This window comes from Hypanus sabinus, chromosome 9, assembly GCF_030144855.1.
Source record: "Hypanus sabinus isolate sHypSab1 chromosome 9, sHypSab1.hap1, whole genome shotgun sequence".
NCBI classification, from domain to species: Eukaryota; Metazoa; Chordata; class Chondrichthyes; order Myliobatiformes; family Dasyatidae; genus Hypanus; species Hypanus sabinus.
This window is the reverse complement of record NC_082714.1, coordinates 85,523,808-85,550,337: the sequence shown is the minus strand read 5'-3', so window position 1 is coordinate 85,550,337 and position 26,530 is coordinate 85,523,808. Positions and strand designations below refer to the sequence as shown.

Genomic DNA, 26,530 nt, shown 5'->3' with positions numbered 1-26,530 from the left:
CCTGTTGTAGAAATCATACATTTATTTGCTTTTAATATTTGCCCAGAGCACTGTGGCTTCTAAATTATTTGTTTTATTTATTTATTCGGTTATACAGCATGGTTATAGGTCCTTCTGGCCCAACAAGCCTGCACCACCCATTACACTCATAAAACCAACTATCCTACTGACCTGTAGGTCTTTGGGATGTGGGAGGAAACCGCAACACCCGAAGCAAACCCAGGTGGTCATGGGGAGAACATACAATATAGACAGTAGCAAGATGGAACCTGGGTCATCGGTACTGTAACAGCATTACGCTGCCATGCTGCCCAGTGTTCCCTTTAAGGTCTTTTGCTACTAGTGCATGAAGGAAGTTAAACTGTGCTCACAGGTTGTCACCCCCTACCTCATTGGCAGGTTAAGTACATTTCATGATCATACACAGTCACGTTTTCTTTTCTGGTTTCTGATGCAGATGGAGTTGACAATGTGCGATAATTTGTCTGCAGATTTTAGAACTGGTTTATTTATAGTACGTACTTTTAATGAAAAGATGTTGTCACGGGCAAAAGAAGTTGCACAGCACAACATTTTTGCGCACAGTGGTTGTTACAAATCAGACGGAACATTGGTGCCACCCCACTTGTGGCATACCCTGTGGGTATTAACCCCAATGGCTTTTCCCCCACCCCACCTTTCCTTTATGTTGTTAAAACCAGCATGTACACCCTGATGCTTTTGCAATCCAAAGTTTCTTTGGAATTCAAAAATGAGGCATAGAAGCTTGCTGCTTTTATTAAGTGTTAGCAAGAGTGAATAACACACGAGAAAGAAAAGCCAAGAGAACGTAGTCATGGTAGTCTTAAATTCAGCATAAAGAAAACAACATTCTAGTGATGACAATTAACCTGTAAAATAGCCTCGTTCAAGTGATGTAATTGACACCTGCTTTTGCAAACTAAAAAGCTTTGAGAGAAATACAGATATCTTCCCCTCTGCCACCCAAGCATTAACCATGAACATTACCTCACAACTTTTTTTATTTCTGGTTTTGCACTTTAATTATTTAATATGAAGTATATATACTTGAGCGATTCAGTTTTTTTTCCTATTATTATATGTACTGCTGCCACAAAGTTAACAAATTTCACAACATACCAGAGGGCATGTATTGAAAGTGAGAGGAGGTAGTTTCAAGGGGTATGTGAGGGGAAAGTTTTTTTTTAACTGAGAGTGGTGGATGCCTGGAATGTACATCCTGGTATGGTGGTAATGGCAAATACGTTGGAGGTTTTTGGATAGGCACATGGATGTAGGGATGTGTACATGTGTAGGCAGGAGCGATTAGCGTTTGGGTGTTTTTGATTTGCTTTTTAGCTGGTTCTGTGTTCTATATGTTGGTGATACATTGATTCTGATTCAGCTGTATCGTAATTTTTGGGAAATACACTGAACAATTAAATGTATAGAGGTGATTATATAACAGTACAAACAAGCATAGGAAAGTTAAACCACACAAAAAAAAAGACAATTCTACACCCCAATCCAACACAACGGGAAAGGGGGTAGCCTGGAGCTACCAGTGTGCTCCTGGCCCCTGCTTCCCTGTGATCTCACCAACATTTCAAACAAGAGAAACTCTGCAGACACACACAAGCAACACACACAAAGTGCTGGAGGAACTCAGCAGGCCAGGCAGCATCCATGGAAAGGAGTACAGTGGATGTTTTGGGCAGAGACCCTTCAGCAGGATTGGAGAAAAGAAGCTGGAGAAGATTTAAAAGGTGTTTGGGAGGGGAGAGGGGAACACAAGGTGACAGGTGAAACCGGGAGGGGCAGGGGTGAAGTAAAGAGCTGGGAAGTTGGTGAAAGAGGTACAGGGCTGGAGAGGGGGAGTTTGATAGGAGAGGACAGAAGGCCATGGAAGAAAGAAAAGGGGGGGGGGAGGAGCACCAGTGGGAGATGTTGGGCAGGCAAGATGAGAGAGGGAAAGGGAGATGGGGAATGGTGAAGGGGCGGAGGGGTGGCATTATCAGAAGTTTGAAATCGATGTTCATGCCATCAGGTTGGAGGCTATGAGGTGTTGTTCCTCCAACCTGAGTGTGGCCTCAACATGACACTGGAGGAGGCCATGGATATTCACCATCAATGCCAGTTCCAATTGACTTCCAAAAGTGCCAATTGCGCCACCAGCAACTCCTAATGCCGGCCTTGGCCTGGCCTGGAGGTCTACGCATGCTTCCACTGGAACTCCCGTCTCCCTTTCCCCTACCACCAGCTCTCGGGACCTCAGAGACACCATCTTCCTCTCTCCCCATCCATGAACACCCCTAATCTCCCTTCCAGTTGGACAGTACCAACCCCCTTCCCACCTCCGATCCCAGCTCTAATCCATGCCGGGTCTTCACCATTCCCTTTGACATTTCCCTCTCTGAGGCAGTACATCCTGTGCTCAGTAAGGGCCTCACCTCTGTTTCCCCCATGCCCACACCTCAGTGAGATTCATGCCTGCCACAATACTAAGCTGTTCTTCTGCCACCTCTAAGCCTATTTCTTTGACAAGGACTCTCTGCCCCACACCAATGACCCCTTCTCCCGTCTTCAGCCCTCCTCCACGTCCTGGATGCCCTGCTCTGGACCTTTTCATTGCCAACTGTTGACAGGACATCAACAGTCTCGTCTTCAACACTCCTCTCTCCAATTCCAACCTCACTCCTGAATGCTCGGCTCTCCACTCCCTCCGCACTAATCGTAACCTCACCATCAAACCCGCAGGTAAGGAAGGTGCTGTAGTAATCTGGCGTACTGACCTCTACCTTGCTGAGGCCCAGCGCCGACTCTCAGACACATCCTCTTACCTCTCAAACAGGATCCACTAAATAGCAACAGGCTGTTGTCTCCCACACCATCACTAACCTTATTAACTGCCACCAAGCTCTTAGTTCCTGCACCCTGTACCTCCCATTTCTGCCTCCTCCTCCAGATCCACAAACCCGCTTATCCAGGTAGACCCATTGTTTCAGCTTGTTCCTGCTCCACTGAACTCGTATCTGCATATCTCAACTCTGTCTTATCCTTCCTAGATCGGCCCCTTCCTACCTACCTACATCCGTGATACCTCACACACTCTCGATCTTTTCAATGATTTCCGGTTCCCTGGTCCCCATAATCTTATTTTTACTATGGATGTCTGGTCCTTATACACCTCTATCCCCCTTCGGGAAGGCCTCTGGACATCAGACCCAACCAGATCCCCTGACCACCACTCTCCTCTGCCTGGCAGAACTTGTCCTCATCTTAATAATTTCTCCTTTTGCCCCTTCCACTTCCTTCAAACAAAAGGTGTAGCCATGGGCACTCGCATGGATCCCAGCTATGCCTGCCTGTTTGTCGGCTACTTGGGAACAGTCTGTGTTCCAAGTCTACACTGGTGACTGTCCTGCACTTCTCCTGCACTACATCAACCACTGCATTTGGTGCTGCACCCATGGCGGAACTTGGTGATTTCATCCATCCTCCCTCAAATTAACCTGGTCTATTTCTGACACCTCCCTCCCCTTTCTCAATCTCTCTGTCTCTGGAGACAGCTTATCTACTGATAAAACAAGCTGGAGGAACCCAGCAGTTTGGACAGCAACTGTGGAAGTGAACAGTCAATGTTTCGGGCCGAGACACTTGGTCAGGACCTGCTGAGCTCCTCCAGCTTGTATGTGTTGCTTTGACCCCAGCATCAGCAGTGTATTTTGTGTTAGCTACTGATGTCTATTACAAACCCACGGACTCTCACAGCTGCCTGGACTATATCTCCTCCCACCCTGTTAGTTGTAAAAGTGCCACCCCCTTCTCTCAATTACTCCATCTCCATAACATCTGCCCTTAAGATGAGACTTTTCATTCCACAATTACAGAGATGTTGTCCTTCTTCAAAAAAAGGAGCTTCCCTTCCTCCACTGTCAACACTGCCCTCAACCACATCTCTTCCATTTCACCCCATCCTCATGCCACACTACCATTGATGGGGTTTCTTTTGTTATCTACCACCCCTTCAGCCTCTACGTCCAGCACATAATTCTCCGCAACTTCCACCATCTCCATCAGGATCCCACCACCAAGCACATCTTTCCCTCCCTTCTATTTTCTGCTTTCTGTAGGGATCACTGTCTTGTCTATTTGTCCTTCCCCACTGAACCCCGGTGCTTGACCTTGCTAGTGGGACAAATGCTGCACCTGCTCGTACACCTCGTCCCTCACTACCATCCAGGGCTGTAAACAATCCTTCCAGGTTTGGCGACACTTCACCCGAAAGTCTGTTGGTGTCTTGTACTGTGTGTGGTGCTCCTGGTGCGGTCTCCTGTATATCGATGAGACCCGACTGAGATTGGGAGATCTCTGCTGAGCACCTACTCTCTGTCCACCAGAAAATGCGGAATGTCTCAGCCATTTTAATTCCATTTCCTATTCCCATTCCAATACATCTATCCGTGGCCTCCTCCATTGTCGTGATGAGACTACACTCAGGTTGGAGGAACAACATTTTGTATTCTGTTTGTATTTCTGTAACTTCCAGTAATGCCCTCCCCTCACTTCACCAATCTGCATCCCCTTTTCCGTCTCTCACCTTGTCTCCTTGCCTGCCCATCGCCTCGCTCTATGTTCCTCCCCCCGCTCTATGTTCCTCCTCGCATTTTCTTTCTTCCATGGCCTTCTGTCCTCTCCTGTTAGATTCTCCCTTCTCCAGCCTTGTATCTCTTTCTCCAATCAACTTCCTAGCTCTTTACTTCATCCCTCCCCACCCCAGTTTCACCTTTAACCTTGTATTTCTTTCTCCCCTTCCCTTGCCTTTTAAATCTATTCCTCAGCTTTTTTCCCCAACAGATGCTGCCTGGCCTTCTGAGTTCCTCCAGCATTTTGTGTGTGTTGCTAACACTTCAAACAAGCCTGACACTCCACCTTCCTCTGCGCCACATACCTCACCCTGCACCCCCCACCCCTTCCCCGTAGATATTAAGAACTCCCCTCTCCTTGTAGAGGCAGGTATGTCCCTCACGTAGATTTATTGAAACTACAGGAGAGAGCCTTGCAAGTACCTGATGTGCCTTCCACCTGGAGCTATTAAACATGTCATGGGGACCAGCCTTTCCCCATGGATAGTGACACACTGGCTGTGCTCGAGCTACAGCGCATCCTCTCACTGCCCTCCTGGGGGCTGAATGGACTCTCGACCCCGTGATGTAAAACAGCTTGGCTCTGTAGTCTTCTGTTGAGTAACTCCTTCCATTTGAAAGAGTTGGTCCCTGGTGATGGATGAGGGGAATACATTGCTAGGGAGCCTCCTAGAGTAATAGTCCTAATCTACAAATTAAAAACATAGAATATAAAACAGTACATCGCAGCACAGATCTTTCGGTCCATGATACTGTGCTAATCTTTTAACCTACTCTAAGATCAATCTAACCTTCCCCTCTTACATAGCCCTCCATTTTTCTATCATATGTGTGCCCATCTAAGAATCACTTAAATCAAATCAAGTTTAATTATCATTCAAACCATAAGCTGAAAGAGACAGCGTCCTCTGGGGCAAAACATTCAAAAATAGCATGTAACATAATTGAACTATTGAGCAAAAGAAGCATTTCATTGGATTTAAGACCCTGAGTGACAATGTTGATGGTACAGTCTCCCAGCAGTGTACACAACAGACTCACACAATCCAGCTTGTTATTCCATTGCTCATGCACGGGAGGGCAGCACCGATGGGAGAGGCCAAGTCCTAGCTGAGCTCAACCACGCTGTAGTGCATCTGTGTTTCTCACCTGGTCTGCAGCAGCAGGCAAGCCCAAGGAGAGGCCTAGTTCTTGCTACATCTGAGGCTACGCAACTCCCATGTCAACTGACCCTCCCCCCAGACAAGGGTAACTGTCCTGTGGAAATTTACATGATCACTGTCCAACAGTCTTGCAGTCTTCAAGAGACTTTAGTGTTGAACCCCTGGCAAGGCATTCAACACAGCCGCCACTCTGTGTTTTCAAAATAACCTGCCTCTGATATCCACCCCCTCCCCTACACTTTACTCCAATTGCCTTAAAATTATGTCCCTTCACTTCTGCCATTTCTGCTTTCGGGGTGGGGGTGGGCGTCTCTGGCTGTCCGCTCTATCCATGTCTCTTATCATCTTGTACACCTCTATCAGGTCACCTCTCATCCTCCGTCGCTCCAAAGAGAAAAACCCCAGTTTGCTCGACCTTTCCTCATAAGACAAATTAACGAGGAATTAAATGCATTGGGTGGAACACATTGGGTCTGTCACCCTGGTTTAAGGATGAAGTCTCTGGTGCAGGGATTGTTCAGTATTATTTATTCATTGTTCTCTAAAATAGCTGCTTCCTCTCTCTGCAGATTTCTGTACAGTGAACTGTTGAAGTACAACCCCAAATCTCCAGGTGATAGCCTTTTCGTGCCAGCACAGGACAACAGGTTACAGATTAAACCAGGAGTAACATTTCATCTCTACATCAGGTGAGTTAAATTGTGTTCCCCACCTCCCATGGTTCACCCTACGTCCTCCTGTCTTCCCCTCTACCGTCGATGTCCCCCGGGTTTGCAGGGCAGGTAGTGTTAGATCTGGAGATGCTGTTGTCAGAAGAACATAGAACACACTACAGAAACGGGCTCTTCCCGCTGGGCAGGTCTTTTGCCTACTGTCATTGACCTGCATCATAGACCATGGTCCTCCAAATTCCTCTCATCCATGTATCTATCCAAACTTCTGTTAAATCTTACAGTCGAGCCTGCTTCCACCAGTCCCAGTGGCAACTTGGTTCCACACATGCACCACCCTCCGAGTGAAGAAGTTCCCCCTCACATTTCCCTTAAGTACTTCACCTTCCACCCTAAACCTGTGACGTCTATTTCTAGTCTCAGCCCTTGAAGAGGAAAAGCCTGTCTCTACCTCCCCCCCCCCACATAATTTTGTATACCTCTATAAGATCTCCCCTCATTCTCCTCCCCTAACCTATTCAAACTTTTCCTATAACTCAGGTCCTTAAGTTCTAGCGGCATCTTGTAAATTTTCTCTACACTCTTTCAAACTTACTGATATTTTAATGTAGTAGATAACTAGAACAGCACACAGTATTCTGCTAGGAGTCCTGCCATTATTCTGCTTTCCAAAGTATGTCACTTCACACTTTTCCAGACTGAACTCCATCTGCTACTTCTCAGCCCAGCTCTGCATCCTGTCAATGTCCCGCTGTAACCTACGACAACCTTCTACACTAGCCAGAGCACCACCAACCTTCATGTCAGCTGCAGACTTCCTAAGCAACCCTTCAGTCAGAAACACAGGGCTCTCAGAACAGATTCTTACAAAATAGTCGGAGTACACTCCATCTACTACCACCTTTGCCTCCTGTGGACAAGCCAATTCAAATCCACACAGCCAAGTTTCCATGGATCCCATGCTTCCAGACTTCCTGGGGAGCCTTGTCAAGTGCCTTACTAAAATCTCTACCTTCAGCAATGCGTTTTGTCACTTCCTTGGACAAGTCCTATTAGGCTTGTGAGGTGTGACCTGCCCCTCAGGAAACTATGCTGACTACCCCTTGTGCAACTAGGCTTCTTCAAATACTCGTAAATCCTGTCACTAAGAATTCTCTCCATTAGTTTGCCCACCAAGTTCCTAAAAGCTTACAAACAGGTGATTATGCAAACCTGAACTCAGTGGCCACTTTATTAGGTACAGGAGCTACCTAATAAAGTGGCCTCCGAGCATATGTTCGTGGTCTTGCGCTGCTGTGGCCCATCCACTTCAGAGATACTCTTCTACACACCACAGTTTTAATGCGTGGTTCTTTGACTTATTGTCACCTTCCTGTTGGCTTCCTGGCCATTCTCCTCCTCGTCTCTCTCATTAACAAGGCGCTTTTACCCTCAGAACTACTGCTCACTGGGTGTTTTCTTTTTTGTTTTTTGCACCATTCTCTGTAAACTCTGGAAAGTGTTGTGTGTGAAAATCGCAGAAGATCAGCAATTTCTGAGATATTGAAATCACCCTGTCTGGCACCAACCATCATTCCGTGGTCAAAGTCACTTAGATCACATTTCTTCCACATTCTGATGTTGGGTCTGAACAACAACTGAATCTCTTGACCGTGTCTGCATGCTTTTGTGCATTGAGTTGCTGCCGCATGATTGGTTGATTAGCTATTTGCTTTAACGAGTGGGTGTACCTAATAAAGTGGCCACTGAGTGTATAAGCACGTGTAAAGAAAGCTAAAACTACAAGGAAAAACACAATGAGAACCATAGTCTGGATCCCCATCAAATGTGGGCACTGTTTGATTGTGCTGCTGTTCCCAGATCTATTGGTTTATTATTGTCACATGTACCAAGATACAGTGAAAAGCTTGTCTTGCTTACTGTTCATACAGACCAGATCATTGCACAGAGCATTGAGGTAGAACAGGGTAAAACAATAACAATGCAGAATAAAGTGTAAAAGCTGCTGGGAAAGTGCAGTGCAGGCAGACAATAAAGTGCAAGATCATAATGAAGTAGATTGTGAGGCCGAGAGTCCATCGTATTGTTCAAGAGGTCTGTTCAAGCATCTGATAGAAGCTGTCCTTGAGTCTGGTGGTGCTTGCTTTTGAGGCTTTTGTTTTTCTGCCCGATAGGAGGGTGGAGAAGAGAGAATGTCTGGGGTGGACAAGATCTTTAATGTCTCACCCTAGACATTCTTTTCTCTCCCCTCTCCCATTGAGCAGAAGATACAAAAAAGCTTAAGAAATAGGAGCCAGCTTCTACCCTCCATCATTCAATAAGATCATGGCTGATCTGGCCATGGACTCATCGCCACCTACTTGCCTTTTCCCCATAACCCTTAATTCCCCTTCTATACGAAAATTATCCAACCTTGTCTTAAATATATTCACTGAGGTAGCCTCCACTGCTTCATTGGGCAGAGAATTTCACAAACCCACCACTCTCTGGGAAAAACAGTTCCTCCTCATCTCCATCCTAAATCTACTCCCCCTGAATCTTGAGACTACTAGTCTCACCTACTAGTGGAAATGACTTCCCTGCCTCTATCTGATCTATCAATTTCATAATTTTATATGTTTCTGTAAAATCTCTTCTCATCCTTCTGTACAGTCCCGGGCGGCTCATAGTCTAACCAGGTGAAAGCATGTACAACCAAGCCCAAAGGACAGCTTCTGCCCTACTGTTATCAGCCTTCTTGTACAATACGATGGGCTCTTGGCCTCACGCTCTACATCAGCATTGCCTTCGCACCTTATTATCTGCTTGCACTGCACTTCCTCTAACTGTAACACTCTACTCTGCACTCCAGAAGCTGCACACACTTTTGCTCCATATATTTAAATTAAAAAATGAGAAAGTGCATAGATGATTCTCAATGGTAATACTAGTACATAGCTTATTAGTAAAGGTTTTACAGCCTGGGACTGTCCTTGCAGAGAAGGCTTGAGGCATGACCTGTTAGAAGTCCAATAGGCCTGAAGTAAAACACCCAGTGGAATCCACAGTGTAACACATTAAATCCAGTGATGAGATTATTGCCTATGCATCAAGATTTCAGTCAGGCGGGAAGTTAAAGAACAGGCAGGTGTGTAGTTTAAAATGGCATCATGGTTGACACAGATGTGGTGGAACGAAAGGCCTGCTCCTGTCTGTATTGTTAGTGCCTTTCTCTTGTTCTACTTTGACGGACCGATGTGCTGCATTGGTTTGCAGGGATGCCGTGCAAGACGAGGATTTTCACCTTACCTTGATGCACATGACAATAATAATGAGAAGGCCCTCCAGCACCACAGGATGCTACAGCTGCCTTAATTTTATAAAGGCTGCTGTGGGTTTTCTGCAGAGAATTGTATTTATTTATTTATTTGAGGTGTGGCGTGGGCCTGGCCCTTCCAGCCCAATGAGCCACACCACCCAGCAGTCCAACTATTTCAACCCCAGCCTCATCACAGGACAATTTGCAAAGACCAATTAACCTACCAGCCGGCACAGCTTTGGACTGAGGGAGGAAACCGGAGCACACGGAGAAAACCCATGCATTCATGGGGAGAGCATATGTTTATATGTTTACAGAGGACACTGGAATTGAACTCCAAAATGCCCCAACTGTAATAGTGTCAAGCTAATTGCTGTGTCAACAAATGTCTGGTGATGTGGAAGATCCTCCATCCCTCATACCATGCCTCTCGACCTCACTTCCCCAGCACCGCCCCGTGTGGAGATGGCGCCCTGTTCGACAAGTCGTGTAGCGAGCCGCCAACGAAAGAAGGAGACCATTCGCATCACCCGCTGTTCGAGAACACAAAACAGGGCAAACTGCGTACCAAGGTGGAGAATGGTGAGTCCACACCACACCCTGCCCTGCCCTGTCCACTGGGAACTACAAGCCCTCGCATGTTGCCTCTGGGAGTAAAAATCTCAGTGATCTTTAGAGACCCTGAGCTCTGACCCAGGCCCAGCAGAAGCAGGAGACAATGGGGGTCAGTGGGGGTTGTGAATATAGAAACTGAGCATGTTTCAGTGTCTGGGGTGAGGTACATTGGTACCCAGCAAGGGGAGCTCTACTTCCTAACAAGTCTTGTATTACCTTGCCCTGGGAATGTGTAGAGAAAGTCTTTCTCTTGTGTCTAACCTGTGTTGTCCTTTCCCTGGAAATGTGTGACAGCACAGTGTAGCAGGAGCTTTGCTCTGAGTCTAACCTGCCATGTCCCTGTCCTGGGAATGTGTGATGGTGCAGAGGGAGCTTCATTCTGTGTCTGATTCTGGCAGTGTGTGAAGGGATAATGTAGAGGGAGCTTCACTCTGTCCGGCCGTGGTAGCGTGTGATGGAACAGTGTGAAAGGAGCTTCATTCTGTGTCTGTCCCTGAGAGTGTGTGAAAGGACAATGTAGAGGGAACCTCAATCTGTGTCTGACCCCGGGAGTGTGTGATGGGACGGTGTAGAGGGAGCTGCACTCTGTGTCTGACCCTGGGAGTGTGTGAAGGTATGGTGTAGAGGGAGCTGCACTCTGTGTCTGACCCCGGGAGTGTGTGATGGGACGGTGTAGAGGGAGCTGCACTCTGTGTCTGACCCCGGGAGTGTGTGAAGGTATGGTGTAGAGGGAGCTTCACTCTGTGTCTGACCCCGGGAGTGTGTGAAGGTATGGTGTAGAGGGAGCTTCACTCTGTGTCTGACCCTGGGAGTGTGTGAAGGTATGGTGTAGAGGAAGCTTCACTCTGTGTCTGACCCTGGGAGTGTGTGAAGGTGTGGAGGGAGCTGCACTCTGTGTCTGACCCTGGGAGTATGTGAAGGTATGGTGTAGAGGGAGTTTCACCCTGTGTCTGACCCTGGGAGTGTGTGATGGTGTGGAGGGAGCTGCACTCTGTGTCTGACCCTGGGAGTGTGTGATGGGACGGTGTAGAGGGAGTTTCACTCTGTGTCTGACCCCGGGAGTGTGTGATGGGACGGTGTAGAGGGAGTTTCACTCTGTGTCTGACCCCGGGAGTGTGTGATGGTGTGGAGGGAGCTGCACTCTGTGTCTGACCCCGGGAGTGTGTGATGGGACGGTGTAGAGGGAGTTTCACTCTGTGTCTGACCCCGGGAGTGTGTGATGGTGTGGAGGGAGCTGCACTCTGTGTCTGACCCTGGGAGTGTGTGATGGGACGGTGTAGAGGGAGTTTCACTCTGTGTCTGACCCCGGGAGTGTGTGATGGTGTGGAGGGAGCTGCACTCTGTGTCTGACCCTGGGAGTGTGTGATGGGACGGTGTAGAGGGAGTTTCACTCTGTGTCTGACCCCGGGAGTGTGTGATGGTGTGGAGGGAGCTGCACTCTGTGTCTGACCCCGGGAGTGTGTGATGGTGTGGAGGGAGCTGCACTCTGTGTCTGACCCCGGGAGTGTGTGATGGTGTGGAGGGAGCTGCACTCTGTGTCTGACCCTGGGAGTGTGTGATGGGACGGTGTAGAGGGAGTTTCACTCTGTGTCTGACCCCGGGAGTGTGTGATGGTGTGGAGGGAGCTGCACTCTGTGTCTGACCCCGGGAGTGTGTGATGGTGTGGAGGGAGCTGCACTCTGTGTCTGACCCTGGGAGAGTGTGATGGGACGGTGTAGAGGGAGTTTCACTCTGTGTCTGACCCCGGGAGTGTGTGATGGTGTGGAGGGAGCTGCACTCTGTGTCTGACCCCGGGAGTGTGTGATGGTGTAGAGGGAGTTTCACCCTGTGTCTGACCCCGGGAGTGTGTGATGGGACGGTGTGGATGGAGTTTCACTCTGTGTCTGACCCCAGGTGTGTGTGATGGGACAGTGTAGAGGGAGCTGCACTCTGTGTCTGACCCTGGGAGTGTGTGAAGGTATGGTGTAGAGGGAGCTTCACTCTGTGTCTGACCCTGGGAGTGTGTGAAGGTGTGGAGGGAGCTGCACTCTGTGTCTGACCCTGGGAGTGTGTGAAGGTATGGTGTAGAGGGAGTTTCACCCTGTGTCTGACCCCGGGAGTGTGTGATGGTGTGGAGGGAGCTGCACTCTGTGTCTGACCCTGGGAGTGTGTGATGGGACGGTGTAGAGGGAGTTTCACTCTGTGTCTGACCCCGGGAGTGTGTGATGGTGTGGAGGGAGCTGCACTCTGTGTCTGACCCTGGGAGTGTGTGATGGGACGGTGTAGAGGGAGTTTCACTCTGTGTCTGACCCCGGGAGTGTGTGATGGTGTGGAGGGAGCTGCACTCTGTGTCTGACCCCGGGAGTGTGTGATGGGACGGTGTAGAGGGAGTTTCACTCTGTGTCTGACCCCGGGAGTGTGTGATGGGACGGTGTAGAGGGAGTTTCACTCTGTGTCTGACCCCGGGAGTGTGTGATGGTGTGGAGGGAGCTGCACTCTGTGTCTGACCCCGGGAGTGTGTGATGGGACGGTGTAGAGGGAGTTTCACTCTGTGTCTGACCCCGGGAGTGTGTGATGGTGCGGAGGGAGCTGCACTCTGTGTCTGACCCTGGGAGTGTGTGATGGGACGGTGTAGAGGGAGCTGCACTCTGTGTCTGACCCTGGGAGTGTGTGAAGGTATGGTGTAGAGGGAGTTTCACCCTGTGTCTGACCCCGGGAGTGTGTGATGGGACGGTGTGGATGGAGTTTCACTCTGTGTCTGACCCCGGGTGTGTGTGATGGGACAGTGTAGAGGGAGCTGCACTCTGTGTCTGACCCCAGGAGTGTGTGAAGGTATGGTGTAGAGGGAGCTTCACTCTGTGTCTGACCCCGGGAGTGTGTGAAGGTATGGTGTAGAGGGAGCTTCACTCTGTGTCTGACCCCGGGAGTATGTGATGGGACGGTGTGGAGGGAGTTTCACTCTGTGTCTGACCCCGGGAGTGTGTGATGGGATGGTGTAGAGGGAGTTTCACTCTGTGTCTGACCCCGGGTGTGTGTGATGGGACAGTGTAGAGGGAGCTGCACTCTGTGTCTGACCCCGGGAGTGTGTGATGGGATGGTGTAGAGGGAGCTGCACTCTGTGTCTGACCCCGGGTGTGTGTGATGGGACAGTGTAGAGGGAGCTGCACTCTGTGTCTGACCCCGGGAGTGTGTGAAGGTATGGTGTAGAGGGAGCTTCACTCTGTGTCTGACCCCGGGAGTATGTGATGGGACGGTGTGGAGGGAGTTTCACTCTGTGTCTGACCCCGGGAGTGTGTGATGGGATGGTGTAGAGGGAGCTTCACTCTGTGTCTGACCCCGGGAGTGTGTGATGGGACAGTGTAGAGGGAGCTGCACTCTGTGTCTGACCCCGGGAGTGTGTGATGGGATGGTGTAGAGGGAGCTGCACTCTGTGTCTGACCCCGGGTGTGTGTGATGGGACAGTGTAGAGGGAGCTGCACTCTGTGTCTGACCCCGGGAGTGTGTGAAGGTATGGTGTAGAGGGAGCTTCACTCTGTGTCTGACCCCGGGAGTATGTGATGGGACGGTGTGGAGGGAGTTTCACTCTGTGTCTGACCCCGGGAGTGTGTGATGGGATGGTGTAGAGGGAGCTTCACTCTGTGTCTGACCCCGGGAGTGTGTGATGGGACAGTGTGGAGGGAGTTTCACTCTGTGTCTGACCCCGGGAGTGTGTGATGGGATGGTGTAGAGGGAGCTGCACTCTGTGCAACTTGCAAGGGGCCTGGTCTGGGAATATTGAACAGGCTAATGTAGATGGACTTCACTCTGATTAACCCTGGCAGTGTGATGGTGCAGTGCAGAGAGAGCTTTATTATCCATCTAACCTGTGGTCCACCCCTCTTCTGTTAGTGTCTAATAGGATTGGGCGCAAGATGCTTGGTGCTCTGTATAAATGTGGTTGATGCTAACACCTGGTAAAATTGGTTTTGATAAACCTCTGTTAGAAGTCATGGACAGGCACTTTTAAGTGTGAGATCTCTCTCAACGCTGAAATATTGCTTCGAGTAGTTTGTCAGTGGAAGGCAGAGTCATTTATTTCTGTAGCACCTGTCAGTGAAGAGTTCCTGGTGTTATCAGTGTCGGAATAAAGCTGACCAATCCTGAGGGAGCTACGACTGACTTGGGTGTCGTAGGTGAATGCACCTATTCCCTCCACCGTCCTCGAATGCCATGGTTTGGATGAGCATGAGGTTGGACTTGGTTCTGTTGACCAAGCAGAATGCTAGAGGAACTCAGCAGGTCAGGCAGCATATGGAAAAAGAATAAACAGGCGCCATTTTGTGTGAAGACCAACCACTCCTGAAGGGACTTGACCTGATATGTCGATTGTTTATTGCTCTCCATGGATGCTACCTGATCTACTGAGTTCCTCCAGTATCTGAATGTGTTACTGTGGATTTCCAGCATCTGAAGAATTTCTTGTGCTGAGTTCTCCCTAACTAGTCCCCACTGACATTAACTGGCTACGTGTGGGGTAGTAGCTGCCGGACCTTCTTACCAACTCTTTCCCCTTGTCCTCCAGGTGAAGGGACCATCCCAGTGGAGTCCAGTGACATAGTGCCGACATGGGACGGGATTCAGCATGGCGAGAGGCTCCGCACCATGTCCTGTAGCGACAAGATCCTGCGCTGGAATGTGCTGGGCCTTCAGGGGGCGCTGCTGTCACATTTCATCCACCCCGTCTATCTTAGTTCCATTACCCTGGGTGAGTAGGTCAAGTTCATCTTTTTTGTTACCAGCACACCTAAATGCCATGAAAATTACCTTCTGTAGCAGCAGCACCATGCTTTGCATACATAAGTTAGCACAAACTATGAACAAAACATGAGCAAAATCATACTGGTTCAAGTTGAGAGAGGTAGAAAAAGAAATCCTGTCAGAAATACTGTTTGTGTTTCAGGTGGGTTCAAAAACCTCATGGCATTGGGGAGAGAAGCCGTTGTTCAACTTTGAGATGTGGGTCTTAGAGTTGTAGAGCACTACAGCACAGAAGCAGGCTTTTCAGCCCACCTAGTCCATGTTGAGCTGTTATTCTGCCCAGTCCATTCAAACTGCACCTCCATACCCATCAAGTCCCTCTACTTATCCCAGTTAAAAGTTGAAGTCGCACCCGCATCCACACTTCCTCTATAAGCTCGTTCCACACTCGTACCACTATCTGAGTGAAGAAATTCCTCTCAAGTTCTCCTTAAATGGGTCTTCAGGCTCTCATACTTCCTGCTAGATGGCAGCATCAGGAAGAGGGCCCAGTCCCAGATGATGGAGTCCTTTATGTAGGATGTTGTCTTGCTGAGACATTGCCTCTCGCAGAGATGTCCTCAATGGTGGGGAGAGGGGAGCTGTGATAGAGCAGTGAGTCCCACTGTTCTCTGTAGTCTCTTGTGTTCTTGTTCTCGTACCACACCATGATGTAACCAGTCAGGCAACATCCCTGTGGGGCATATTTACAGTTGGCATTCAGGCAAAGTCCATTCGATGGACAATCAAGCAGTCCAGGTGAAATAGCAACTATCCGTTTTCTACCACAGATACTGCCTGGCCCTTTGAATTCTTCCACCGGTTTGTGTGTGGCTCCGGATTCCAGCACCTGCAGTCTCTGTGTTTTAAGAGTCTTCAATAGATCTCCTCAAATCCTTAAGAGAGACATTGTTGCATTATTTAAGAAAGGCTCTAAGAATAAGCCAGGAAATTCTAGGCCAGTGAGTCTGACGTCAGTAGTTGGATAGTTATTGGAAGGTTTTCTAAAGGACTGGATACAAGTAGTTGGATAGACAGGAACTGATTAGGGATAGTCAACATGGCTTTGTGCATGGTAAGTCATGTCTAGCCAATCTGATAGAATTTTTCAAGGAGGATACCAGAAACATTGGTGCAGGCATGAGTGAACCCATGGGCTGCGACCTGGATGGACCCTCGGAAATGTACACCCAGGAAACTGAAGCTGTCCACCCTTTCCACCCTGCCCACCCTTCAACGTGAGGATAACAGGTTAAGGGAACCTCGGTTTTTGAGAAATATTGAGGCCCTGGTTAAGGAGGAGGAGGTGCATAGCAGGTACAGGCAGGCAGGAATAAATGAGCTACTTGAAGAATATAAGAAACGCAAGAGAACACTTCAGTCAGGAGGGCTAAAAGAAGAAATGAGGTCGCTCCAGCAGACAAGGTGAGGGAGAATCCTTAGTGCTTTTGCAGATATATTAAGAGCAATGGATAAAATTGGTCCTGTGGGAAGGTTGAAGTGGTAATCTATACACGGAGCTGCAGGAGATGTGAGAGATCTTGAATGGATTTACTTGCATCTGAGTTTACTTGGAGACAGGCACAGTCCATAGGTGTGAGACAATACAGCAGCGAGGTCATGGACCCTATAGAGATTACAAAGGAAGAGGTGTTTGCTGTTGCGAGGCAAATCAGACTGGATAAATCTCCAGGGCCTGACGAGGTGTTCCCTTGGACTCAGTGAGAGGCAAGTGCAGAAATTGCTTGGGTCCTAGCGAAAAATATTTAAAATATCCTGAGTGATGAGTGAGGTGCCAGAGGATGGGAAGATAGCCAATGTTGTTTCATTCTTTAAGAAAGGCTGTAAGAATAAGCCAGGAAATTCTAGGCCGGTGAGTCTTGACATCAGTAATGGGAAAGCTATTGGAAGGTTTTCTAAGGGACTGGATATATATATATATACACACACACAAGTAGTTGGATAGACAGGAACAGATTAGGGATTGTCAACATGGCTTTGTGCATGGTAAGTTGTGTCTAACCGATTATGGAATTTTTCGGAAGATGTTACCAGGAAAAATTGATGCAGGCAAGGCAGTATCTACAGGGTCCTGCATGGGAGGTTGGTCAAGACGGTACAGTCACTTGGCATTCCGGCTGGGTAGTAAATTGGATTCGACATTGGCTTTGTGGGAGAAGCTAGAGAGTGACAGTAGATTGTTGCTTTTCTGCCTGGAGGCCTGTGACTAGCAGTGTGTCGCAAGGATCAGCGCTGGGTCTGTGTTGTTTGTCATCTATATCAACGATCTGGATGATATTGTGGTAAAATGGATCAGCAAATTTGCAGATGGCAGCAAGATTGGGGATATGGTGGACAGCGAGGAAGTCTTTCCAAGCTTGCAGTGGGGTCTGGAAAAACGGGCTAAAAAATGGCAAATGGAATTTAATGCAGACAGGTGTGAGGTGGTGTACTTCAGGAGGGTCAGCCAGGTTAGAGCTTACATGGTGATTGGTAGAACTGAGGGATCTGGGTATGCAGGTCCATAATTCATTAAAAGTGGCGTCACAGGCAGCGGGTGGTAAAAATGTTTATGGCCTTCGTAAACCAATGTATTGAGTACAGGAGTTGGGATGTTACGGTGAAATTGTATAAGACATGGTTGAGGCGTAGTTTGGAGTATTTTGTGTAGGTTTGGACCCCAACCTACAGGATTTGAAATTGGAAAAGGTACGGAGAAAATATACAAGGATGTTGCCAGGACTTGAGGATTTGAGTTATACGGAAAGATTAAATAGGTTAGTACTTTATCTCTGGAGCGAAGGAGAACGAATGGAGATTTGATACAGGTATACAAAATTATATACCTCCTGACGGGTAGAGGTAGGGTAAATGTAAGCAGGCTTCATCTACTGACATTAGTTGGGACTGGAACTAGAGGTCATGGGTTAAGGGTGAAAAGTGAAATGTTTAAGGGGAACATGAGGTTGAAGTTCATTCAGGGTGGTGTGAGTGCGGAACGAACTGCCAGCTGAGGTAGTTGGATGTGAGTTCAATTTCAGCATTTAGTTATACCAATGGTTCCCCATTCTCTGGGTAAAGATGCTTCCATCTCTTGACCTGCATGATCAGTCATTACTTGGAGATAATGACCCTGGTCCATGACCCAACTCCGCACTTTTCTCTATTAAGTATTGCAATGTACTGCTGCTGCAAGTCAACACATTTCTCAATTTATGCCTGTGATGAATCTAATAGACCTGTACACAAATTTTCAACAAGATCTTACTGGACCATCTGCATCGGAGTAACACAGACACGCACTCACACAGCATCTAAGATAGGAAGTAAACAGTTGACATTTGGAGCTGAGATCTTCTTCAGGACTGGAGAAGGAAAGAGACCAAACACCAGAGTGAAAGGGTGGTGGGGAGGGGAGGAGCATGAGCTGGATGGGTAATAGGTGAATTTACTGATATGGTCCAGGTGAACCATGTCCGTCCTTCCCACCTGCAGGCTACCTGTACAGCCACGGGCACCTGGCACGCGCAGTCTGCTGTCGCATGTCCAGGGATGGTGATGAGTTTCGAAAATCTCTACCTTATCCATACACGCTGAATCATCCGCAGGTGAGTGTGCATTCTGTAGCTACAGTCATGGTGGACAGGAGGACGGGGAGGGGTCTTCCCAGTATCACACCTGTAGCTCTGTGTAACTTATTTCCATAATCCAACATACAATGTTCATTGTTTAATACTTGGTCTGACCGTGTTTAACACTGGGATACAGTACCAGTGGGGACGGGTCTGTTCACTGTATAACACTGGGGTACAGTACAGGTGGGGACGGGTCTGTCACTGTGTGACACTGGGGTACGGTACCGGTGGGGACGGGTCTGTCACTGTGTAACACCGGGGTACAGTACCGGTGGGGACGGGTCTGTCACTGTGTAACACCAGGGGACGGTACCAGTGGGGACGGGTCTGTGACTGTATAACACCGGGGTACAGTACCGGTGGGGACGGGTCTGTCACTGTATAATACCGGGGTATGGTACCAGTGGGAATGGGTCTGTCACTGTGTAACACTGGGGTACAGTACCTTCTTTGGAATGTAGGAGCAAAGCAGAGCATCCATAGGAAACACGCAGTCCTGGGAAAACAACCAAACTCCTTTCATTATTGATTCAGGGATCTGTGGGATCACAGTGTCAGTCACGGTGGATGGGCTGGCGGAGTGAGCAAGGCTGTTGCACCTGTCCCTGGGCTCCACAGTGAGCATCTGCTGGGAGGGAAGGGGGTCAGCTAGTGTGGAGAGGGGAAAGGGGCTGGGAAGCTGAAAGGGATGGGGTGGAGGGGAGTGCAGGTGGGTTGAGATAGTGAGGAGAAGGGGTTAGGTGCAGAGAAGTGCATGCTGTGGAGAGGAAGGATGGAGAATAATTAGGAGAGATGGGATGGGAAGGGGTTGGTGAAGGGAGGAGAAGGGGGAATGAGGACAGGGTTGAGGAGTGGAGTGCAGAGAGGGGAGGAAGGAAAGAGTAATAGATGTAGCTGTGAAGGGTAGGGAGAAAACAGGGTGGGGTAGAGTGCCAGGAGCAGTGGAGGGTAGTTGAGAGGGATGTGGAGGGGAGAGGTGCAATGGATTGGTGAGGAGTGGTAGAAAGCCAGTTGGGTTGGGGACGGAGGAGAGAGCTGGGAAGTCCTGGTCCCTGCTGGGACCGGGACACAGTAACAGGTCCCATGAGGGTTCGGACATTTGTGCTGCCTTGCCCTCGCCCACGACACGGGACTGATTGTAAGTTCTGATTCACAGATTGGCCGGGTCAGCGTGTATGACTCGACGCGGCAGACTGGGAAAACGAAGGAGTCTAGCGTGAACTGGTCCCTGCCGGATGGGTCTGAGGTGGAGGTCCTGGATGGAACCAAAGGGAAAGTGGATGGGTAAAGTACACACAGTTTGGTTAATGTGTTGTCCCAGTGTAATGCTCTGTCAACACCTCTCAGCCGGGAGCCAGTCACGCCAAGGCCCGTGATGCCTGACACCCACACTACAGTGTATCTCATAAACACACAAAAGATAGCGATTAGCTTTATTTATCAAGCATACATCAAAATGTGCACAGCGAAACGAGTTGTTTGTGTCATTGCCCCAACACAGCCCGAGGATGTGCTGGTGGCAGCCCACAAGTATCACCCCACTCCTCTGCCAACATAGCATGCCCACAACTCATTAACCATAACCGTGCATATTTTGAATGTGGGAGGAAACTGGAACACATGGAGAAAACCCACACAGACACAAGGAGAACACACAAAACACCTTACAGATAGCGGCAGGAATTGAATCCCAGTTGGTGATTGCTGCTCTGAAATAGATGCTGCCTGACCTGCCGTGTTCCACCGGCATTTTCTGTGTGTTATTTGTGTGTTTCCACCACCCAAACACAGTCGCTTATAAGAATCTCAGTTCCATTTGGCCCATCCTGTCAATACTGACAGCAGTTTTAATCACAACTCCCAGCACAGGGTAGAGCTGCCCTCTCTACCTTGGGGAATTCGAGTGCTCACACAGATAATATGTTCAGTGACTCTGCTTTCACCACAGTGCATTCCAGCTACTTGCCCCTCTCTGATCCCATCTGAATCTCGTCCCCCTTTCCCCTGAATTTCAGACCTCAGTTATTATTTTATTTGGCAATACAGCACCATATCAGGCCCTTCCAGCTCATTCACCCCAGCCCAGTCCAGTCCGTATATGTGTGGAATGTGGGAGGAAACCCACAGGGTCACAATGTACACACTCCTTCTAGACAGTGGAGGAACTGAACCCGGGTTGCTGGCGCTGTAATAGCATTACGCTAATGTGCTGCCTTGTCAAAGGTTTCATTTACCTCTAATAAGGGAGAAAGTCTACCACTCTACCCTATCTGTACCTTTACACGACTTGCTCTTTAATCTCCTCTGCATCAAGTAGAACTGGCCCAGCCTGTCTAATCAAGATCCAGATGAGTCTCCCACAATTAACACTACAGCACAGAAACGGGCCCTTTGGCCTATCAAGTCAAGTCAAGACACGTCGCTTTTTATTGTCATTTCAACCATAAGCTGCTGGTACAGTACACAGAAGAAAGTGAAACAACGTTCCTCCAGGACCCTGGTGCTACATGAAACAACTCAAAACTACACTAGACTATGTGAGACAACTCAAGGCTACACTAGACCACAGACCTACGCAGGACTACATAAAGTGCACAAAACATTGCAGGGCAGTACAATAATTAATAAATAAATAATAAGACAGTAGGCACAGTAGAGGACAAATTTCTATATAATAAGTGATGTAGATGTCAGTCTAGGCTCTGGGTATTGAGGAGTCTGATGGCTTGGGGGAAGAAACTGTTGCACAGTCTGGTCGTGAGAGCCCGAATGTACCTTTTGCCAGATGGCAGGAGGGAGAAGAGTTTCTGTGAGGGGTGCGTGGGGTCCTTCACAATGCTGTTAGCTTTCAGGGTGCAACATGTAGTGTAAATGCCTGTAATGGCGGGAAGAGAGACCCCGATGATCTTCTCAGCTGAAGCCAAGCCCATCAATCTGCACCCTGACCATGGCCCTCCGTATCCCTCCCATCCACGTACCTATCTAAATTCCTCTTGCATGTTGAAATCGATCCCACATCCACTTTTCCACTGGCATCTTCCTCCACACTCTCACCACTCTCTGGTTTCACCTTTCACTTTTAACATTTGACCTCTAGTTCTAGTCCTACCCAACCTCAGTGGGAAAAGGCTGCTTGCACACACCTCATAATTGTGTATACCTTTATCAAATCTCCACTCATTCTCCTACCCTTGACTTGGTGGAGCGGTGAAACAGCAGCCAGGAGAGCAGGGAGAGCCATCCTGCTCCTCAGAGTGGTGGCCAGGGATCCTTTAGCAGGTGGAAGGGGAGGGAGTAGCTTCTGCTGAACACTTCGTTTAGAGCTTTCCCTGACATACTACCCTGGTAGCAGTGCATGGAAGGGAGAGGGTTGGTTGGACTGGTGTCAGTACCATGAGACAAGCAAATCTTTTTCTTTACTTCTCTGCCCAATCCAGACCCCAGCTGGACATCTCCCGCGTGTCCAAAAGCAACCTGTATGATCTGTTCCGCCAGCTGTGTGCCAAGACCGGGCGCCAGGACCTGCTGGGATTGGCGTCCTACTCGGACGCCAAGAGGGCAGCCGCAGACTTCCAGAACGCCCGGACCCTGTTCTTCAAAGCCTTGGAGCAGATGAACTATGGAAACTGGATCCAGAAGCCTTCAGAGGAGAAAAGTTTCATGAAGAGCGAGGCGTAGCTCATCCTTCAAGGCTGCGTTGGGCTGGATCAGGGAACAATACTGTACAGATGTTGTAGAGAGTTTAAACAAACACACACACACACGCATGCACACAACTTTTAAAGAAAAGTGCATATAATTCCAGAAACTCCTTTATAAATCTGTAAAATGTTTGTAATCAAATATAGTTTAAATCCAATGATATAGACAATTTAAAGAGAATTAGTTGGGTTACGAGTGGGGTGGGGTGGGTGCCTTTTCCACACGCAGTCCTTAGCTCAGGTTGACAGTTCTGCTGGGCAGGAAGGTCCTTGGAGGTTGGAGGGGATTCCTGCTTCAGCGCGACGGTGTACTCTCTCTGTTTGCGCAGGGTTAATTCTGAGTTGAGAAATTTTGTTTAAATCGTCAGAGCGTTAATAGGGTCATAGAACACTACAGCATGAAAACAGGCCCTTCAGCCCATCTTGTCCGTGCTGAACTGTTAATATGCCCAGTCCCATTGGCCTGCACCTGGACCATAGCCCTCCATACCCGTCCATCCATGTACCTATCCAAATTTCTTATAAATGGCTGAAATCGAACTGAACCCACATCCACCAGCAGCTCGTTCTATACCCTTACCACCCTCTGAGTGAAGAAGTTCTTCTTCATGTTGCCCTTAAACATTTCAGCTTTCACCCTTAAGCCATGACCTCTAGTTCAAATCTCACACAATCTCTGGAAAAAAACCTGTTAGCATTTGCCCTGTCTATGCCCCTCATAATTTTGTATTGCTCAATCACGTTTTTCGTTACGATTGAGTCTTGGGCATTTAGAAGCATTTACTTTCCTGTTCCTCTGTTGCTGGGAGATGGAGGTTGGTAAGAGTTCAGTTCGTGGGGGGTCAACGTGCCAAGTCCTTCCCTAAGACCTTTCCACCACTGTGGAGGCTAATCAGTGTAAATTAATGGCACTGGTCAGACCAAGTGTGAAAATCACCGCTTCCTGCTTGTATTTCCTGAGCCTGGACTTTGTCGGTAGTTGTGGGAAAGATTGAAGGGATGAAAGCAACCCACTTGACCCGAAACAGGAGTTTGTGGGCCGTGGCAGTCAAAGCTCAAACTGGGCATGGCACCTGATGATGGTGATGGACCTCCTTGACTGACATTCCCCGAGTATGAGGTGTCAGACACCGCTTCACGCCTACTTTGAATCCCTCCTCCCTGCCTCTGGTTACAGAGTCACTCCCAGCTTTTTGGACTTGTGCTACACTTCTGGCCCCAGGAGACCTTCCTTATCAGTAGACTGTCACCGAGTCCATGTTAGTGCCCCTTCAGCCACTTTAGACCACAACAAGGGAGTTGGAGCACCACAGATTGGGACAGAGGGGCAGAATTTTGGCCCAGAGCTAATTAAAGCATCAGTGATTTGTTTACAGAAGTTCAATTCCTTGTAACATACCAGTGAGGACAGGTCTGTCACTGTATAACACTGGGGTACGGTACCGGTGAGGACTGGTCTGTCACTGTATAATACCTAGGTGCAGTACCAGTGAGGACTGGTCTGTCTCTGTGTAACACCATTGTTATGTACTGATGGGGACAGGTCTATCACTGTATAACACCACTGTTACTGGTGGGTCTGTATAATTCTGGGGTGCAGTACCTTTCCACTCTGTCTAGGTCATTCAATATTCGACAAGTTTGAGTGAGATGCTGCTTCAGTGATTTTAACTCCAGCGAGTGCGTCCCAAAGGCATCAAATGCTCCACATACATAACCCTTTCATTCCCGGGATCATTCTTATGAATTTGCTCCCCAATGCCAGCACATCTTTCCATAGATATGGGGCCCAAAACTTTGTTTGTGAAAATGACAATTTTTTTTTGCCATCCAGTTGAAAGTGCCTGTCAGTGCAGAAGCAGCCAGCACCCTCTGTGTGAGGTAACAAATGGGAGGGAGGGTGGTGCTGAGGGAGGGACATGCAGAGGGTACCTTCCCCCGAGGTCAGTGGCTGTGCCACGACCCCTGTGGTTTCTGCTTCTTGCCGTCACTAGGTGTGGGGAGTTGTTGCTTTAAACCTACGGAAACCTTCATGAAGCGAACACTTGGTGGCCAGCCAGAGCACCCAGTGCTGTGAGACCTTGAGTGAAAGTGACCCCACATCTTAGCGGAAATGCATGGCATGTCAAACCGCCTGATCCCAGCGTTTGTTAGTGAACCTATTTTGTTTGGGGGGTGGTGTAGAAGTGGGTGGGGGAGGGTGCTACATGTTACTTTACTGCGTGTGAGTGTGTGTATATATATAAGCTCCATTTTTACAAAATTTTGTTTTTTGTAACAAGTAGTCTTGTTCTGTTCCATTAACAATAGTAGAATAAATCTATGTTCACCTTTTAAGAAAACTGGTGTAGAAATGTTTGATTGTATAAAGATTTAAAGATTAGCTTAATACTCAGTGGCCAGTTTATTAGGTACACCTTGTTAATGCAAGTATCTAATTAATCAATCGTGTGGCAGCAACTCAATACACAAAGGCATGAAGACATGGCCAAGAGGTTCGGTTGTTGTTCAGACCAAATATCAAAATGAAGAAGAAATTTAATCTGAGTGACTTTGGCTGTGGAATGTTTGTTGGTGTCCAAAGGGATGGTTTGAGTCTCTCAGAAACTGCTCATCTCCTAGATTACATCCCCAGATTCTAGAGTTTACAGAGAATGGTATGAAGAACAAAAAACATCCAGTGAGCAGCAGTTCTGTGGGCAAAAATGCCTGGTTAATGAGAGAGGTCAGAGGGGAATGGCCAGACTGGTTCAATCTGACAAAACTGACAGTAACTCAAATAACCATGCATTAAACCACTGGTGGGCAGAAGAGCATCTCTGAGCACACAACAGGTTGAACCTTCGAGTGGACGGGCTACAGCAGCACGAGACCACATTGTGTTCCACTTCTGCACCTAATAAAGTGGCCACTGAGCGTATTGGACACATGTACAATCCAGCTCTAGTTTATCTGTAGCTGAGCTCCTCTGCTCACGTAAAACTTCCCCTTCACATTGGCCTCTCTGCACTTTGATGTTAATGCCAAATTTCTGTATCTGCAGCTTGGAGTCAGTAAATGACCCTCTACTGTCTTATCAAACTCAGAGAGAGAGCACAGAAACATAGGTGCAGGAGTAGGCCATTCGGCCCTTCAAGCCTGCACCACCATTCAGTATGATCATGGCTGATCATCCAACTCAGTACCCTGTACCTGCTTTCTCTCCATAACCCCCCCCCCCCCCCAATCCCTTTAGCTACAAGGGCCATATCTAACTTTGGGTCAGACACAGAGTGAAGTTTCTACACTGTCCCAACACACTCTCCCTGAGTCAGACACAGAGTGAAGTTCCCTCCACACCGTCCCATCACACACTCCCGGGGTCAGACACAGAGTGAAACTCCCTCCACACCATCCCATCACACACTCCTGGGGTCAGACACAGAGTGAATCTCCCTCCACACCGTCCCATCACACACTCCCGGGGTCAGACACAGAATGAAACTCCCTCCACACTGTCCCAACACACTCTCCCTGAGTCAGACACAGAGTGAAACTCCCTCCACACCGTCCCATCACACACTCCCGGGGTCAGACACAGAGTGAATCTCCCTCCACACCGTCCCATCACACACTTCCGGGTCAGACACAGAGTGAAACTCCCTCCACACCGTCCCAACACACTCTCCCTGAGTCAGACACAAGAGTGAAGCTCCCTGCACACTGTCCCATCAGACACTCCCGGGGTCAGACACAGAGTGAAACTCCCTCTACACCATCCCATCAGACACAGAGTGAAGTTTCCTCTACACTGTTCTATCACATACTCCCACAATGCAATATCTAAGCTGCAGTGTGATGGGGATCTGCATTCATCAGTGATTGCTGGCTCCTGTCTCAAAGACTGAATCCATGAGGAAGCCAGTAGGGAATTCCACTGAGGAAGGTGTTGTAAACAAGATGAGTTAGAAGCCCCAGCGACATTTGGAGTTATTCTGAGTTCAGGAGACAGATCTGGATGGAGATGTGGAACGGGCTCTGTGTTTCCTCACCCCTGCAGCTGGAGC

At 48.5% G+C, this 26,530-nt stretch overlaps 1 protein-coding gene across 4 annotated transcripts in view; it reads left to right on the top strand.

Annotated features, from left to right (window-relative positions):
- Nucleotides 1–24,501, top strand: part of adar (adenosine deaminase RNA specific) — a 120,355-nt gene extending 95,854 nt beyond the window's left edge. For all 4 annotated transcript variants that reach the window (XM_059980040.1, XM_059980037.1, XM_059980039.1 and 1 more), the window contains 6 exons: nucleotides 6,379–6,498; nucleotides 10,227–10,360; nucleotides 14,934–15,116; nucleotides 18,644–18,756; nucleotides 19,940–20,067; nucleotides 22,221–24,501. In XM_059980040.1, the coding sequence (XP_059836023.1) occupies nucleotides 6,379–6,498; nucleotides 10,227–10,360; nucleotides 14,934–15,116; nucleotides 18,644–18,756; nucleotides 19,940–20,067; nucleotides 22,221–22,461 (919 nt within the window). In that variant the 3' untranslated portion in view covers nucleotides 22,462–24,501. The remainder of the gene's footprint in view (nucleotides 1–6,378; nucleotides 6,499–10,226; nucleotides 10,361–14,933; nucleotides 15,117–18,643; nucleotides 18,757–19,939; nucleotides 20,068–22,220) is intronic.
- The last annotated feature ends 2,029 nt before the right edge of the window (nucleotides 24,502–26,530 follow it).